Source organism: Arvicanthis niloticus, chromosome 8, assembly GCF_011762505.2.
Source record: "Arvicanthis niloticus isolate mArvNil1 chromosome 8, mArvNil1.pat.X, whole genome shotgun sequence".
In the NCBI taxonomy this organism is placed as follows: Eukaryota; Metazoa; Chordata; class Mammalia; order Rodentia; family Muridae; genus Arvicanthis; species Arvicanthis niloticus.
The window spans coordinates 5,008,049-5,027,007 of NC_047665.1; the positions used below are offsets into that span (position 1 = coordinate 5,008,049).

General features: G+C 45.4%; 1 protein-coding gene across 2 annotated transcripts in view; it reads right to left on the reverse strand.

Annotated features, from left to right (window-relative positions):
- Ntrk2 (neurotrophic receptor tyrosine kinase 2) overlaps window positions 1-18,959 on the reverse strand; it is a 306,311-nt gene that overhangs the window by 46,112 nt on the left and 241,240 nt on the right. For both annotated transcript variants that reach the window (XM_034509751.1, XM_076938898.1), the window contains 2 exons: window positions 16,604-16,776; window positions 10,043-10,277 (listed from right to left, as the gene is read on the reverse strand). In XM_034509751.1, the coding sequence (XP_034365642.1) occupies window positions 10,043-10,277; window positions 16,604-16,776 (408 nt within the window). The remainder of the gene's footprint in view (window positions 1-10,042; window positions 10,278-16,603; window positions 16,777-18,959) is intronic.

Here is an 18,959-nt window from a genome sequence, read left to right on the forward strand (position 1 = left end):
GCAGAGAAACTTTAATTGTAGAAGTATTATGTAAATATAAGTTATTTAATTAAAAAGGAGGTAGGGAGGGGGAACCTTCACAGGAAGTAGCTGTAGAATTTGTTTCTCTTTGCTGCAGATTGTAAACAGCTCACTGATAGGCCTTGAGGTGACACAGTCATCAAGAGAGGGAGCAGGCGCCTTCTGCTTCGAGGAAAGATGAAGTAACAGAGATGAGCCCTTCTCCCCCTAAGCAACCTAAATATAACCCGTTTTCACGCTACTCAATAAACTAAGGATGGCTCGTTCTCCTTGAGGTAGGTGGTCATGGGGAGTCAAGAGAGTGCTCAGGTCTAGTTCACTCAAAGTTCCATAAGATGGCTAATCTTCACTGTCAACTTGATTACACTGAGGGCTGCCAGGGAGATTGACAGAGCAAGACACTGGGTGTGTCTGTGGGGGTTAGCTGAGGGTTTAGCTCAGGTCAGAAGGTCACTCTGACTGTGAACATCACCTTTCTAGAGGCTGCCATCCTGGCTGAAATAAACAGGAAGGAAGGAAAAGCCAAGATATAGATCTGAAACTTTCGATGTCTCTGTCTCTGTCTCTGTGTGTCTCTTTCTGTGTCTCTGTGTGTCTCTTTCTGTGTCTCTATCTCTCTGTTTCTCTGTATCTCTGTGTGTCTCTGTCTCTCTCTTGTTTGTATATTTCTTTACCTCCCACCACCCTTTTCTTTCTATTTTTTTCATCATGCTGTGATCCAACATGACATGTGCTCCCACCAAGATGCACCAAACTCACTGAAGCACCAGGTTGCTCGTGAGAACGCAGTCCTGGGAAAGAAGCGAAAGGCTAGAGGCCATAGCACTAGGTGTTCACACAGGGCAAGGAGAAGTGCTGGCTCCCACAGGGCAGTGTGGAGATGCCACACTTCCAAGAATCTGGGGTAGGCCCTAAAGTTTCCAATGCTCTCAGCCTTGCCCGATAAATTTCAAAAATCAACACACAAAATATAAAATTATTCTCATGAAATGTAGCTGCATGCCTGAACAGAGGTCAGAAATATTTATGGAAACACAAGACCACTGATCATTCAATAAAGAAAAGACACAATATAGCTTCCCATCCAAAATGTCCGGAAAGCAATGCACCCACTGCAATGAAGAGGAAATGGAATGGATTGGGATTTATGCAGAACTTATTGCAACACCTGAAATATTCACTGTGACTGTTTCATCTCTTGAAATGCTAGAGACATGGCTGAGAAAGGAAAGGCCTCCTGCTGAGCCTTTGGAGGTGATAAACAGGAAGGATGGAGAGACTAGTGGGAACACAGCAAAGTCAGACCCTGCAGAGGAGTTTACCAAGATGGAAGACACAGCAGTGAAACCTCCCAAAGTAGAAGAATCCAGGAAAGGGGAATACAAACAGCATGCCATGCTGACTGATCTGTGTGATGTGGAGAAGTACGAGAGATGTCTGAAATAGAGAAAGACCCAAACCGATGAAAACTGTAAAGCACAAAAGCCAAGGACTCAGCCATGAAGGAACCCAGGAGGCACACCATTGTCAAATTGTCCAAGATCAGGAGAATTTTAGATGTGAGAGGAAAAGCTTCTGCATGTTAAGGACCAAAGACTCCCATCCCAGGACTTCAGTCTTAGTCTAAGGCTATGAACCACTTTGATGTATTTCTCTCCAAAACATTTCAAAGACGAGAACTCCTGGCAAAGAAGGGACGCAGTCTATCAGAACACAGGGTCACTGTGGCAGGCTTCTTAGGCCAGAGCCACTCACTTTTGCCCTCCTCTCGCCCTCCTCAATTTCAGATCCCAACTTTCTTCCAGGTTTTTGAGAGTGAACTTGCCCCTTCGTTCTAACAACAGGGTATAAAATAAAAAATTTAAAGTGAGGCTTAGGGAAAGATTGTTTCCCCTAACACAGGCACAGGCTTCTGCAGTTCAGAAGGCCTCCTCCTTCCTCCTTAGACCTCACCCTCCCTCCATATTGGCAGTCACAGAAGCCAACAAAAGGCAGGAGGCCACGGCCGAGAGACTTAGTCTCTGTAGCTCCAGGAGTGGAATGTCTCGGAGTCTGTCAGAACTGCTCACTGTTGGTTCCTATCTCATGAGCAAAGCAACCCCTGCCTGCCATTAGAAACACACCTGCCTGCCATTAGGAACACACCGATGTCCTTTGGTCAAATACATTTCTAACTGGCATGATCACGAGAAACTAGAGACGTGAAGCATTGTCTTAAGGCTGCAGCACTGACCCTCCTTCCTTTGCAGCCTTGTTGGCTCTTGGTATCAGCTTGCATGGACTGAGCAATGTCACACAGATTGCACACAGAGGACTGAGGCCTGATAGCTTTACTTATGAAGTGTGGGAAGAGAAAGCACCTGGTAAGATAACCTCCCAGAACTCAAAAGAGTCTTCTCACCTGTCCAAGAAACTGGGAAAGGCTGACTACACCTACATCTCTCCTATACCAAGGAGCATACAGTACATCTGTGTACAAAATGGATGGGTGAATGGCTTCCTAAGAACCCCAGGAGACAGTAGGCTCTTACTCTGCTCCTGTTAACATTCTTCCTTGGCTGGGATGTGGGTGGGACAGAGGCCCTGACTGTGCATCTCCAGGTCAGCTCTTGTACTCCAGTTTCTGTAGCTTCCTATGGTTCTTGTCAAAGGTCATCGGACACAATAAAAAAATGAAAGGCCATGAGGAGCTCCTTCCATAAGGACAATGACCTGGGACTTCAGATCTCATCACTGAGCTAGCTCTCTGTCAGCTCACAGGTAGAATGTAACGGATGTGACTTCAGACAGAACAAGTAGCTATGGAGGTGGGGATGTTGGCCTTTGGGAAAGACTGTTTTCATTGATTCAAGGACATATCAGAATATATCTCCTGATGAAGACACTCCCATTGCTCTTTTTCAGATCAAACGTTGAGTGTAAAGCTATAGGCATTACCAACAGGACCTTATGGAATTTGTTAACAGCCCAAATCCTGTTGGGTGCATAGCAAAGGAGTCTGTTCCCTGGCCACACCCACGATGTCTACACTGCCGCCTCTCCTTACATTCTATTATACCTTTCTCCCATCCTTTTCCGGTTCGGGCCTTGTAGACAACAGAACTATTTGGGGTTTCTATCTTAATCCCAGGCTGAATGCTTCTCTGTGACTTCCACTATGATTTTCCAGAGCGTCTTCCCTGGGGTTCCCAGTGCACATCCTCAGGCCAGGGCTTGTCTCATTATGCTGGGATGTCCATGTCGAGCCCAGGCACCTTTTTTGTTCTTTTTATTTTGTTGTTTTGTTTTGTTTTGTTTTTCGAGACAGGGTTTCTCTGTGTAGTCCTGGCTGTCCTGGAACTCACTCTGTAGACCAGGCTGGCCTCAAACTCAGAAATCCACCTATCTCTGCCTCCCAAGTGCTGGGATTAAAGGCATGCGCCACCACCGCCCAGTTTCATGCACTTCTTTATAGACCCCTTCTGTACTCAGCATACTGTATACTATTTGTTTCTTGAATGTGTGTTGAGTATATAATGATTATTGAGTGAATGAAGAGAGGACTCTTGTCTTAAAACTCACAAGTGTAAGTGAAAGTTCTTAGGAAAGCTTGGATACAAACTAAACCAACTTAGAAACTTGAAATAATTTATGCAAATCTCTTCTAATACAGAATTAGCCTGAACTCAATGTTCTGATTCCTCTCTGGCAGACGGTTCCTCTGAACTATGCTCTAAGTGTTGAGGGGAGAGCAGAGTGAAGACGATTTCAAAGAATAGACAATATATCTTTTTTTTTTTCCTGAAGCCACTTTAAGCAAAAGAGCCCAACTAGAAAGATCTATAATTGTTCATCTGAAAGTCAAGAGTCATTGTGTGTTTTATTTTATAGTGGTGAAGAAAATAGGGAAATGACACGTGAGACTAATGAGAGCCCAGAATACAGAGGACGTCTGTCAGGAAGAGAGTGAATGTTCCCTTGAAATGAACATTGGGTTTAGTTTCAAGTGTTCTAGACATACATCTGCAGAGGAGGCTGTCCTGTGACGGTGCTCTGTGGAAGCCATCTTAGTCCTCCTGTCCTTACTGCTTATCAGTGATCTGAGACAGAACATCTCACAGTCCAAGTTGCAGCTCCCAAGGTCAGCAGCCCTGGCATCTGAGACATACACATCCAAGCCGGTCAAACTCAAACCTGACAAGTCATGGACAAGGCTAAAATGACACATTCCTGCCAATGGTTCGTCTTCATCAACTACACCCTGAACCAGTCTGTACAGATGCTCAGAGACGGGAGACTTGCTGTCTGCCCTTCTCATGCTAGAAGAGGGAAATGCATAGGAGCTGACTCTGATGGTATTAGAGCCTCTGCGCTGTAATACCTATTCGGATGACCCAATGAGGGACCGCAGGTTTGTGAGCATCTGCCCTGTGTGTGGGAAGCAAGAGATGAGGAAGAACTGGAGTTACCTCATGCTGCCTCTCAGAGAGGAAATAGTATTGGTATACTGCACAAGAAGAAACCAATATAATTTTTAGAGCGAGTTTGTCTGCTTACCTATCTAATTTTCTATTTAGAAATATTTGCATTAGGTAAAAAATATTCCTTAAAACATGTGCTTTGAAGGTCAAGGTACGATAGCTGCTTCTGTTTAAATTCTAAAACATTTAAAGACTTCTGTTTATTTTCATTTTATATGTATGACTTTCCCCTGCATGCATGTATATGCACCATATGCATGCCTGGAGTCCACAGAGGCCAGAAGAAGGCAGCGAGTCTCCTGTTAGGATTGAGAGTTTCTATGTGAGTGAGACCCACACCAAGGCCCGTGGCAAGAGCAGCCACTGCTCTGAAACTTAGCGACTAGCATTCTCTCAGCCCCTCCTGATGAGTTTTCATCTGCTTGTCTGTTTCTTATGCTATCTAGGCTCTTCCTTCCACACCGTGTCAGGTCTGGTTCGTTGGCCTTTGCACTCCATCATGGGCAGATAAGGGGAAGAAATGCCAAGTTAGAGATGGTTCAGTGGTTGGCTCTGAGTTGGCTGGCCAGCTGCTGTGTTGGCTGGGGTGCTCAGCACAGCACACTGTCTCCTTCTGTTGGGCAATAAACAGGTATTGAGCATCCAGGGATGAAGTCTTAGCTCACTGTCGGTGACACTAACATCGTGGATTCTGAACAGGGCCTCGATTTGATAATTTTCATTCGTCTGCCTCCTTAAATGCCGAACGCAGATCAACTTACTTACTCTTCACGTTTCCCTCACTCTTACAAAGGGATGAGTTAAAGGATAGCATTTCTTATGGCTTCTATATAAAGCGAAAGCACAGGGCAGGACACTCCTTAAAAGCTAGGCTCTCAGATGTTTGGGCCTTTCTAGTCACCAACAGATTATGTTAATTCTACACTCACGTTAGATCCAAACATAGAAAACTACCAAAGTGCAAATTAAAGAAAAGAAGAAGAATTCAATGAATCCACAGTGGCAGAATAATGACCAGGCAGAGTGATGTCCTAGCACAATGTGACACAAATCCACTTCCGATCATCCCCGAATGTCGGGTTTTGCCAGTGGAGAGGAGGAAAAAAAACAAAAACAAAAACAAAAACAAAATAGAAGGCTGGTGCAGAGAGCTGCTAATTAGAACAATCCAGAAAACAAAAATGCTAGAGTAATTTTGGGCCCGCCATGCCGGGCTGGTTTCAATGCAAACTCAGTGTTCTGATTTCTCTCTTCACTGGGAGGGTGTAATTAACTCAGCTGCAACCGGCTTCAGGCTCAGGCTTCCTGGTGCTGCCAGCTCCCTTGTGACCAGGAACAGCTGCCCCCAGCTATTTCTACCAGCACAGAGCTGGTGCCCACTCCATAAGGCTGTGCACTGTCACCCCACAAGGCTGTACACTGACCACCCCATAAGGCTGTACACTGACCACCCCATAAGCCTATCTACAAGTCGCTGTGAGCAGAAGGTCAGGTGCTTATTAGAGTAAGATCTGTCTTAAAGATAAGGAATCTGTTACTTCCCAAACAAGTCAGTCCACTCCTTGTGTAGGCAAGGGGGTGCAGGTCCTCAAGAGGTGTTATTGAGTTCTTCTGAGAAACAGAGCAGTAATTCTTACTTATCCATTTGACAGACTCAACAGTGTGTTACATGCACTACTATTTCAATAAGCAAAACTATGCCCCCAAGCTAGGCCTTTGATGGCGCTTTCGTGAAGTTAAAAGGTGAGCCATTATTTTGAAATTTTAGAAAAGGCTAAATAGAACACCTAACTCATAACCCAAGTTTCCTACTGGCTGTCCTGTCTTCCATAATTTACCTACTTCTCCTGGGCTGTTTTTTTCCATCTAAGACAAAGGCTGATGTGAAACTGGGGCCTCCTCCTCATTGTGAGCAAGTGAAACAAAAGCACAGACTTTCCTAGTACAGTTGAGTAAATGGCCACAAGCAAGTGGGATGGAGTTGCTAACTTTTTATTGATGATGATGATGATGATAAATATGTGTGTGTATGTGCCTGTGTGCATTCATGTACACCATATATCTGTAGATGCCCTTGAAATCAGGAGAAAGTTTAGATCTCCTGCCATTGGAGTTATAGGCGGTTGTGACCTGCCAAACCAAATCTGGGTTTACTACAAGAGCTGTAAGCGTTCAACCACTGAGCCATCTCTACAGCCTCTAACCTCACTTCTGAAGCATAGTCATAACTGGGCAAATGTCAAGAAGATTTCACACATAAAGAACTGGGAATTACCAGTCCCTGTAATCAATAAATACTTCAGCACTTTTTATATTTATTATTACTTCTAAGTATATGTGCATGTGTGTACGACTGTTAGTGCATGTATACCACATACATGTAGATGTCCTTGAAGGTAGAAGAACCCCAGCATTGGGTCTGATTACCAAGTGGAGGGTTTTCTAACAAATAACAATAAAAGATGGCAGGCCACAAATGCCGCTGTTTAAATAATGCATAAATGTTGAAGATTAATTTATATATCTAATGGCAGCTCTGATTCTAGGATTTCCTTTTTTTCAGGTTTTTTTTTTTTTTTTAATTAAAAGTGCACAAGGCTGTTGGATTTTACATCTGCATAGAATATTATATAATTCTTGAATTGCCTTCTCCATCCCAAACCCTGTTTCCAGAAGCAGTCACCTTTGATATTCCCTCCCTTAAGCCCTTGAAAAACCAACCAACTTCCTGTCCTTAGATTTTCTCATTCTAGACACTCCTTGTAAGTAGAGTCAAACGATACTGGCTTTTTTATGCCGGGACTTCCTTCTCTTAATGTTTTTCTTTTTCTAATTTTTTTAGATTTATTTAATTTATGTGTATGAATGCTGCCACAAGCTTTTTAATCATCCATTGAGGTGCCCTTTCTACCCTCCACCTGTGTCCCATTGGCCCTAAATAAGCGTCTCTTCAGCAGTTCCTGATTGGCCGACATTGACTATTGCAGCAATCCTTGATCTCTCAGGCAGTCTTCAATTAGGTCCTCCTTTGGGAGTCACCTTTTTGGCTGCAAAAGCTCCCCCCTCCCTGCAGCGTTTATGCAGAGGTGCCCACTGCTGTTCCTGCTACAGATACTTAAGTTGCTTGTACCCTTTAGCCATCATGAATAACTCTCCTAGGAGCTTTTGTTGTAAACAGACCTTCAATTCTTTTTGGTATATTCATGGGGTAGAATTGTTAGGTTATACTGTGGCTTTACTTTGAAAGTCTCAAGAGACTGCTAAACTGTTTTCTAAAGCACCTGCACAGTTTTGCTTTCCCACCAGCAATGGATGAGAGCTTTAACTTCTCCACATCCCTGACAGCACTGTACTACTGTCCATCCATCTTGTTTTTCAGCATCCTAGTGGTGTGAGGTGATAGCCAAATGTCATTTTCCTTTGCAGTTCCCTAATGACTGGGGTGCTCAGAATCTCTCTGTGTGCTTTCTGGTCCTTTCATATCATCTTTGGAACAACATCTGTTCAAATATTTTGCTTAGGTTTGAACTGAGTGTCTGGTCTTTTTAATTATTGAGCTTTCAATGTCTGTTCTCTGAATTGTCTTCCTAGAGATGATTCTGAGAATGTTGGGCTTCACTTGCTTCAGTCCCAGCACTGGGATGAAATACACCCTTGCTTATTTGCATAATAATTAAACCACAACATTTATTGAGTTCTTTCTTTGTTCTAAGTCCATTATTTTTTAAAAGTTATTGTTTGGACCACATGTTTCTCCTTTACATACACATGCAGCTCAGCAAAACCTCACCTCAGAGAAGTACCCACCTGTTTCTTCTGAAACTGACAGACTCCTAATCTCCACTTTTCTTTTCTTTCTTTTCTTTATTAAATTAATTGGTTATCTTATTTATTTACATTTCAAATGTTGTTCCCCTTCCTGGTCTCCCCTCCACAACCCCCCATCCCATTCCCTATCCCCTTTGCCTCTAAAAGGGTGCTCCCCCATTCATCCACCCACTCCCTCATTCCCACTTTTCACCAAGGAAAATAAATTTAATAAAACAGATGTGTCTATAAAATACCATCTGTACTTCAAATGTCTGGGAAAAGCTAGCCTCTTACAGACTCAAGACAGGTGCTACTTCCAAGTTCTATTTTGTACCCTTGAGATTAAGATTTCTCACATCTCCCACAAACACCAAGAAAGGCCCCCAACTTGACCTCTAAAAACTCTTCATACACCAGAAATGAACAATGCTCATCAAAGCAACAAATGAAAAGCCACCTTAAAACTGTCTGCTGAAGAGCATGAGGCAAGGCATAGATTCATTTTTCTAAACCAATTGTAGCAAAGTTACCAACTGTAGCGAAGTTACCAAGTAGCAAAGTTACCAAGTGTAGCAAAGTTACAAAATATAGCAGTTACCACGTATAGCAGTTACCAAGTGTAGCAGTTACCATGTGTAGCAAAATTACCAAGTTACCAAGTATAGCGAAGTTACCAAGTGTAGTGAAGTTGGCAGCAGGAGAGGACCTAGGATAGGAACTGAGAAAGTTCATCTTTCAGCTAAATAATCAGGAGCTGCTCAAAGACCAAAGGGGGCATTGCCCTTACCCACCCTACCCTGCTCTGGAAGGTGGCAAGTGACACAATCAATAAACAAATGGATATTTCAAGGCCATGCTAAACCTTCCCTCTGCTACAGCTTCTGGGTTTCCAGAAATGTTCCCATTCTTTGCATCCAAGTACCAAGACCTCTCCATTTGCAAATCTAACATACCTAGAGTGTGCCAACCACAAGTAGCCAATGGATTTAACTCCGCCCTTTTGTAATCAGACTCTTTCAGAACAGGCTGCCAGAACCTCTCTCAGTGTGCACATGTGTGTAAATATTCTGCTACTATCACCCAGTATAGGTCTATGAGGGAGCTGCCAAGGTCATCTGGATTATGATTTACATAAACAACTTCATACATGTCCAGCCCTCAATGCATCTAGTTATCATCTCCCAGCATCAAACGGAAGTTCCTGGTTAAATCCATGACCCCTGTGCCCTCGACCAACACCCCGTAAACACTGATGCGCTTTCTCTTGGCAATGTGATACAACACTCTGGAAAGCCGCCTTGAAGAACAGTTTGCCCTAACACTTACATGCTGGACATATATATATACACATCCTAGAACTTGACTGTGTTCCAAGCAGCACTTTAAAGAAGTGACTTAGGGAAAATAGGACCCATAGGGTGGGTCCTATTTTTTTGATTTTATTTATTTATTTGATCCAGTCTGCTGGTGTCTGAAGAGGAGATTTAGAAGTGAGATCTTCCATTAAAGCCCATGCATGTAAAAATAAATAAAAATAAAGATTGTGGAGAACATGGAAAGTTGACAGCCACCTGCATTCTGATAAGAGCCGGAGAAGTCACGCCCACTACCACCATGATCTCGGAGGTCTCCAGTACTGTGAGGAGTCAATTTCTACTACCCAGTGATATTTTCTTATGCCAGCCCAAGCATATGAATACAGGGGGACTTCTCCTAGTTAAGAGGATCTCCTTGCTGGAGCAGCTACTCACCCGATAGTAGTCGGTGCTGTACACATCCCGGGACATCCCAAAGTCCCCAATTTTCACCAGCAGGTTCTCTCCCACCAGGCAGTTCCGGGTGGCCAGGTCACGGTGCACGAAGTGTTGGGATGCCAGGTAGACCATGCCTGCTGCGATTTGCTGGGCAATGTGCAGCATCTGTGACTGCGTCAGCTCGGTGGGCGGGTTACCCTCTGCCATCAGCACCGCATCCGGCCCATGTGCCCTGTGGGAGAAAACAAGGGGCTGGAACCTCAGCTGGAAGACTGGAGGGATCCTCAGTCTCCGCTCAGCGGCTGGGACTGGAGGACACTACCTGACCTGGGTGAAGAAGAGACCAGGATGCTCCAATCCACACACACTTATATCTTTACAACCACCAAGAAAGCACCTAGAGACCTCGTTTCTACTGAGTGGGATGCCAGGGCTGTGTGGGCTGGAACGGTGAGCCCTCCCCCTCCCGAAACACATCAACATGCTAATGTTTCAGGGAATTCAGAACTCTGCTTGCTTCAGACATTGGCCACAGTCTCAGAGTCCGAGAAGCATAACCCAACAGAGATAAAGAAAAAGCACCTTACGGAGGTTGGTTCTCAAGTCATGGTCCTAGCATCTTTGGGGCCCCACCCTTCCTCCAACCTGTGATCCACTGGGCTACTTTGCACCAGTGCCAATTGCTCCAGACGTCCCTGCCAAAGATCTATGGACAAGTGTAGCCTTTAAGTTGCCCTTGCCTCTCCCCAAGAGGGCGCTACAGAAAATACTAAGTATGCTGCTGCCTTGGGCACCATGGCTTGGTCAAAGCTGGCCACCCCAAGGAAAGTAAGGGGGTGGGTGTCTCCTTTTAGAGCTTGGAAACACTTGCAACAAAGATGAAGAGTTTTCAATGCATTTTATCAGTCCCAGGACTGCAGATGAATGTTTGAAAGTGAAAGAGCCAGAATTTCCATGAGCTGTTCCAGCCGGAGGTACACCTTTATCCCCCAAGGCTGCAGACTCCAATGGCTCTCCCTTTTACATTTCTAAAACATGCTGTCACCAGCCCCCCAACCCCCACCCCAACCCTACTTTCTCTGGGAGCAAGCACTGGCAGAGGCATGGGGCGTGTCTCAGTCCACCACTATCTAACCCTGATCTGGGGAAATGTTTGAACGTCACTAATCTGTAATTTCCTCATTAGTCAAAGGCACAAGGGGGATATTAGCCCAGGTGATCTTTTGGCTCCCTCTCTGTGGCTGAATATCAAGATTTAGCTATTCCCTAGGGAGGAACTTGCTGGTTTCATACCAAGCAAGTCTGAACAGTTTTCACCTCTTCTTAAACCCCAGCCCCCAGCTGCCTTTTGTGGCACCCAGGAACAGCCTGAGGAAACATCCCTGAGGTTAGAAGACAAGACACAGCACACAAGCCAAAGTTCAGGCTGTTGGAATTAAATTTGAATCCAGTCCCAACAGAGGAGAGTTATATAACCTGGGTCTGTTTCCTTATAAACCAGATCCTAGGAGCACCTTCCTAAGAATATTGGCATGAGGAAGACTTGAGGGCGCTTCTGGGGGGAGGGAGGGGCTTTTTATAGAACAAGGGGCGAGACTTTGCCAAAACAGGGTCTGTAAAGGAGAGGTACAGCAAATTGGGATAAATAGGAACTTTCCTTTTCTTGAGGATGTCAAAGTTCTCCCCACCTCACAGAAGATTCCTCACTGAGATCTCAGCTCAGGTAAAGGGCCTAGAGACACATGTAAACTAAGAGGGAATCTAAAAGACTAAGACAAACTTGGGCATTCAGGGAATGAACAAAGTAGGTCAATGTCAGCCATAGCCTGTGCCAACTACAGAAAATGGGACCCTTGTGTCTGCAGGAAGCACCACTTCCAAACCCCTCCCGAGAAGGCACTTCTGCAAACCTCCTACACCAGCCTCATACTCCACAAGCAAAAGAAAGTTGGTAGCCCTACACCAGGGCTCTTTATAGCCCTGAGCACGGGGAGGCTCTCACACTCTTGAGCAGTGAGAGATACAAGCTTCTGCACACCTTTGCTTTCCTGGAATGGATGTCCCTCAATAAAGGGGAGGACGGATGAGCCTCCTGGATGAGCTCGTAAGAGGAGCATGGATTCTTCCTGCATCTTTTGAAAAATAAAAGCTCATGCTGCTTCTTCCAGGAGGAGCCCCTTAACAAGTGGCAAGGCTTCCCCAGTGCTCTGGGTTGGGGAGGCTGTAGCAGGCTTACTGCATCTACAGGAGGCACTGGCCCTTGCTGGTCCAGTGGTCTCCGGCATGGCTTGAAGCTGGCAGTTCACCGCCCTGAACTGGCTCTGTGACTCACACCTCTTTCCTACTATGTGTTTAAATGTGCAGTGGGGAGAGGGGCTTGCATAGACAAGGCAAGCACATTACCGTCCAGCTACACCCTAGCCTCCTTCTGGTTTTTGAAAACTAAAGTGAGTTTATCTGTTAAATTTACTATAAAAATCAATTGGCACACGACAGTTATTCACATTTATAGGACAGAGTGTGGTATTTAATGCATGTGTAGAATGTATAAGGTAAGATTACAACAAAATAATTGATATACATTTCACTTAGATACCTATCTTCCCTTGTATTAATAGAATCATCTCTACAGCTATTTTAAAATATGTAATTAATTGTCACCAACCATTGTTACCCAACCCTAGTCACTAAGACTTATCATACATACAGTGGCTCCCCTGTTCATCCTTAAACCATATTCCTCTGAGGGTGCTCACAGCCACTTTCTCTGGAAGGGAGGGCATGGTGGGGGTCTCAGCTGTATGACTTGGCTTCTTTAATTGTGCTACAAGAGTGGTAATAATAATAATTATTATTATCATTATTTTTTTTTGAGACAGGGTTTCTCTGTATAGCCCTGGCTGTCCTGGAACTCACTCTGTAGACCAGGCTGGCCTCGAACTCAGAAATCCACCTGCCTCTGCCTCCTAAGTGCTGGGGTTAAAGGCGTGTGCCACCACTGCCCGGCTTTATCATTAATTTTTAACTTTTAAAATACTACTCAGTTTTCATAAATTAATACATCTATATGCTTAGAAACTTTGAGTAATTATCTGTTACTACTTGAAAGGTACTCATCTATCTTTCTCCACATTAGAAGGGAACTTTGGAGAAATTCTAGAGAGAAAAACTTTGAAACTCCTGAAAGGAAATTTTCCTTCTCTTTGGCCATCCCACTGATGTAAGACCTGGCTGCACTGTGCTTGTTGTATGTGTTCTTACACGAATAAGAAGGTAAGAGACATAAGACATCTGGCTTTATTAGGCTCTGCCAAGATGCTTGGAGATCTGTCATGGCGGCCGTGGGCCAGGTCTCCTCCCAGGAAGAGGACAGCCTGTACTCGCAACGCATCGCTGCACCTGAGGTCTGCTCCTTGGCAGCCACCCTGGTTCAGAGTTCAGCAGATTCTGGAATCAAGCTGGCGGAGGTTTTAAGCTCTCCACGCCCTGTGTAGGATGCCAAGGGATGGCTTCAGAAGGCAGTGGGGAAGCTGGGGCATGACTGAGAGTCAGAAAGTCAAAAGACGAGTGGCAATGTACATACTCACATGCATACACCCACATTCACACACACACATGCACCCACACATATGTATACACACAGACACACACACATGGACACATGCACACATCCACACACACATGTATACACAGACATACACTCACACACATGCAAACACACATGCGTACACACACTCTCACACACATGCACCCACACATATGTATACACACATGTATACACACAGACACACACACATGGACACATGCACACGCACATGTATACACACAGACATACACTCACACACATGCAAACACACATGCATACACACACTCTCACACATATGCACACACACATGCATATGCACTCACACCCATATACATTCATACCCCACACTTGAATACACACACTTATGCATACACACTTATTGCACTCATGCACACATGCATACACATAAGTGCATACATTCACATCCATACATAGTTATAGTCACACATATTCACACTTACATATACACACTCACACGTGCAAACTCACTCAATACACTCCTACACCTTCACATTCACACATAGAACACATATACACTAATATACATTTACATATATGTACTTAAACTCACACTCACACACACACACACACACACACACACACACACACACACACACACCATAGTCTGAACATGCAGATGCACATGACTTCACGCAGATAATTGCAGGTGGGTTTATTTTGGTAGAATACATAAGAAGGGATATTTTTGGATTAAGGAGGACCCTGAGGAATGATGAAAATATTTCTCATAGGAACAACAGCCCTCAACCAAGTTGGTGTTTTGTCTTCTTTTACTTTAGCTCTGACAACATGGGGTATGGAATCAGCCATTACCCCATCTTTTACCCACAATAAAAACTTTGCTGACACAGGATAATTGGTTAGAATTGTCTCTCAATACTTTGAATTTTCCATGCGCTCCTGGTCTCACCTGGCACCACCTTCTACACACACGTTTGTAGGGAAAACAGAGGTCCAGCCCAGGCAGGAACTGAACAGTGTATGTAACAAGGACAGAGACCATGAAAATGGTCCAGATGACAGCAATGCACACAGCCAGTTCTGAAAGCACTGCCCTCTTCAGACATTCCTCCTGTGGCTTACTGATTACCAAGCCTGCAGTGTGACTCTTGCAGCAACATGTGAAGTTGTCTGGGGATGATTTCCCCGGGCAGCAGCATGGGACATGAGAGGAGCCCAGGAAGGACCATGTGTGACCATCCCTGAACCAAAGTAAATAGGAAGCAATGGCGGAACTAGCGGGCTGTGGGAACCAAAGTCACCGATTACTTCTGCTCTAACCTCATTCTTGGGATATGTATTGTGTTGCCTTCTTGGGTAGGGAAAGAAGTCCAGGAGGGGAAGGCAATCAGTATGCTACCCTCATATTTTGTTTTTCTCAAGCTTTAATTCTCTACTGACATATACGGATTGTGCAGGCTCATACTTCAAAGATGCCAGCCGATGTTTAAAGAAAGGAACACATAGAAAGAACCGTAAGAGACTTGGTGGGGAGCAGGTTCCTGGGCAAGGTGGGTTGAAGACCCACTCAGGAACCACATGGTGATGAGGGGAAAGGAGAAGCCATATTCTCTTGTCAGTGCTGAAACACATGCACCCCACCCTGATTCCTTACGTATAAGATCCATTTTTTTATTTCCTTATCTGCCTGATGCAAATGAAGGCATTATTTGCTTTCTTCCATGTCACGTGGTCTATATGACTCCTTATATGCTTCTCTCTAGACAGTCACAGGATGGAGACATCCACCAGGGGTCCCCACCAAGGTGATAAACAGCCCTAAGTCATGTTATCAAACTCATCTCTTCTTGTGATCCTGTCAGTGACTGAGTTGGTCACCAGCAGAATTTTTCTAACAGAGTTTGCCCATGGTACAGCATGCCAACCCATGCTAGCTCTGTGTCAGCAATCGCTGAGAACACTCAACTCAGGAATGCCAGAGCTGAGTACCGGCTTCATGTGTGTCTGGAGGGATGCCACTCTGATACCATGCTGAGGCAGCCCTTCTGAAGCCTCTCTTTTAACCCCTCACATTCTGGAACCCAGTGTCGTTTTACAGAACAAACTTGCCTTTCCTCATGGCTACTGCTCACTCTAAGCTTCCTCTCATTTTGTCTCCTCCTCCCACTATCTGAGGGAGGGGACTTCTCAAGAAATCATTGTTGAACTAAGACCTAGTGAGGTCAGTACTAAAAATCCAGCTGGCGCAAGCACCCTGTCTCTCTTATAGGGACTGTTTGCTGCTACATCACACAGGGGACCCTGTCAGCAATGGCCACCTTCACAAGTCATCAATAGCTCCATCCAGTGTCGCTGCCACCTCCCTTGTCCTTCGTAATCTTTGGCCTCCGTGAATTCCATTCTAGATCCAAGAACTCCTTAAGTCAGACCATCCCCACCCAGTATCCCCCTGCCTCAACTTTTCCAGCCTGTTTCCTGCTTCCCTTCTTCCTCAGCTCCTGCCACACCTGGCATCCCAGAGGCTGGCCCCACAACACCATCCATGGTCCTGCCCTGGTACCTTAGTTCTCTCTGTGTCTGCAGCCTTGGGTAATGCTTACTTTTCGTCCCTGACACTCTTTTCCAGACTGAGACCCTCTCACATAGCATTAAATGTAACAAGTACTCAGTGAACGCAGGCTGACTCATTAGCCACAGCTTAGGTGGAGTGACTAGGCATAGAAGGAGAAATATGTTCTTTCATTCCCTCTACCTTTCTGTGTCATGTGTGGGAGGAGCCATCACCAAGGATTCCTCCAATGAAAGGCCTGGGCTTTCCTTCACCCTTACCAGGAACTTGCCCTTGGTTATCTGAGCAATCCTTCTGCCTTCTTCTCAAGCCCAGGTTGGCTCCCCCACTTATCACGCCCAGCTTGGCCCCTCCCCTTCACTAAACCCAGGTTGGCTCCTCCCCCTCACTAAGCTCAGGTTGGCTCCTCCCCTCACTGTACCTAAGGAACTTGTTGAGGTCCCCGTGCTTCATGTACTCAAAGACCATGATGAGTGGGTCACCCTCCACACAGACACCATAGAACTTGACAATGTGCTCGTGCTGGAGGTTGGTCAGCAGCTCGGCTTCTCGATGAAAGTCCTTGCGTGCGTTGTCACTGGCGTCCTTCAGCGTCTGTCAAAATGGGGACATCAAAGAGAAGGTTGTTTGGATAAGGAATTCCACCAGCGAGTCCTAAGAATTCTAGAAAGGATGAGCGTGTATCTAATTAGTTACGTAAAATGTCAGGAAGCACCCTGATTCCGTAAAATGTCAGGAAGCACCCTGATTCCCGAGGAAGTACTATTCGTGCTTAGGAGACCTCATCCTCATGGGTACACAAAGGTCCAGCGCTTTCAGAGCAGTCTCTTAATTGCATTCTCATCGAATTACAAGAGAGCTTATTTTACTGGCTTTCTGCTTCTTACCCTTGATCTGGGCCCAGTGAACACCGCAGTGTCTGTCACTTTGTGGTGCCTGTTGAGATTTCTACGGTGCTGTGCACACTTCTCTACTCAGATAACCCTTGAAACAGTTATTTTTTTAAAATATTTTATCTATGTAGATGTATTTGCATAGAGCAATGAACACATGCATGTGTGCATTCATGCCCGTGTGTGTGTGTGCGTGTGTGTGTGCGTGTGTGGTGTGTGTGTGTGTGTGTGTAGGTACCCGCAGAGGCTAAAAGATGCTGACCCCCGTGGAACCAGAGTTACAGGTAGTTGTTAGGCACGTGATGTAGCTGCTGGGAACTGAACCTGGATCCCTCAGCAAGAGAACTATGCCATAGTCTTAACCACTGAGCCATCCCTCCAGTCCCTGCTCATATGACTCTTTAAATAATAAATTCTGAAGAGATCTCCGACAAGAGTACAGTTGAGGCTTGGTAGTCCCAGAGTCCAGCTGCAGTCAGGATCATGTTCTGATTTTATGTGACACCCTAAAAGCTTTCCCCAGCTCATTCCCTGTACACTGAGAAAGTTCTATCCCTTCCACTTCAAGATGATGAGTCAATCACATTGCCAGGATGCAGGTGATGAAAACCCAGCAGGGCCTATCCAAGTGCAGGTGAGGTGCACAGAGCCTCATAGGAAGCCCAGCAGCATGAAGAGGTGATAGAACCACCTGACAGCCACAGGATCCAGGCTGGGGGAAGAAACATGAAGCCTGTGTGATGTGTCCCATGGAGTCCTAGTCATCTGCTTGTAGCCAATGTCATATGTGTACACTCTGTTGTCACGTACTGTCACTAAGCCAGGGTTGTGGCATAAACAAAGATGTAGTGAGCTGGCCTTGGTGGCACATACAGCTTAGACTGGAGAGAGCAAATACAGAGAATTGTGTGTTACAGCTTGCTGGGTGCTTATGAAACCTTAGACTTAACTCCCAGAATCACAAGAGGAAAAGTGGCCATTGACCCTAATCTTGACTCAGGTGATTATGAACAAACACGTAGAAATGACACCTATATAAGGAACTATAAATCTAGCACCCTGAGTGAACCAGCTTCCCTGTCTCTGCTTGTCCATCCCTTGGCTCCCCTGAGGTCTACAGTCCCAGGATCACCTTGTGTAATGTTCACAGCTGCTCAGATAACAATGGATGCTGCCTCACCACACATGCACAAACTCTCCCCTTTGCCTGGACTGCTCTCTTGGGCGTGGCTGAACAATGCCTTGTCCCAGTCCCCAGAACGTGTGAATGTTACTGTCCATAGTGAACCGGATTCTACGGATGATTAGTGCATGGATCTCCATGTATGGGTCTCCATGTATGGTATGGATCTCCATGTATGGGGATGAGCCCAGATTGCTTGGGTGAGCTCAGTGCCTAACAAGGGCTCTTGTCAGATACAGAGAGGAAGAAATTAGATGGTATAGAAGATGCTACAAGGAAGGCTTTGAAAATGGAAGAAAGAATGGTGTATGGCTTAGGGGCCTGGGGTGGGGAGAACATAAGTTACCTGTGACTCAGAACTTCATGAAGGATCCAGTACTGCTGATGCCTTCACAATAGGTGAGCAAAACTAATCTGGACTGTGGAGAGATGGTTTGTGTTTCAAGTCCCTGCGTGACAGCAGTTCTATGGAACTAATCACCTCACTGACACTAACTTGGCCTCTCTGAGGAGGGTGGTGGACTCTTTCTGCTGCCCCAGCTCAACAGGAGCCTCATTTAGCTACATGGCCAACCTGTATGGAGCTGAGTGAAACCCTGAGTCAATCAGTCATTGGGTGCAAGGCGCCTCCAGAGAACAGTGCCACTTTGAGTGGAACTGCTAATGGCCATGTCTTCTGTGGTTTCTCAGGCTTGGGAAGC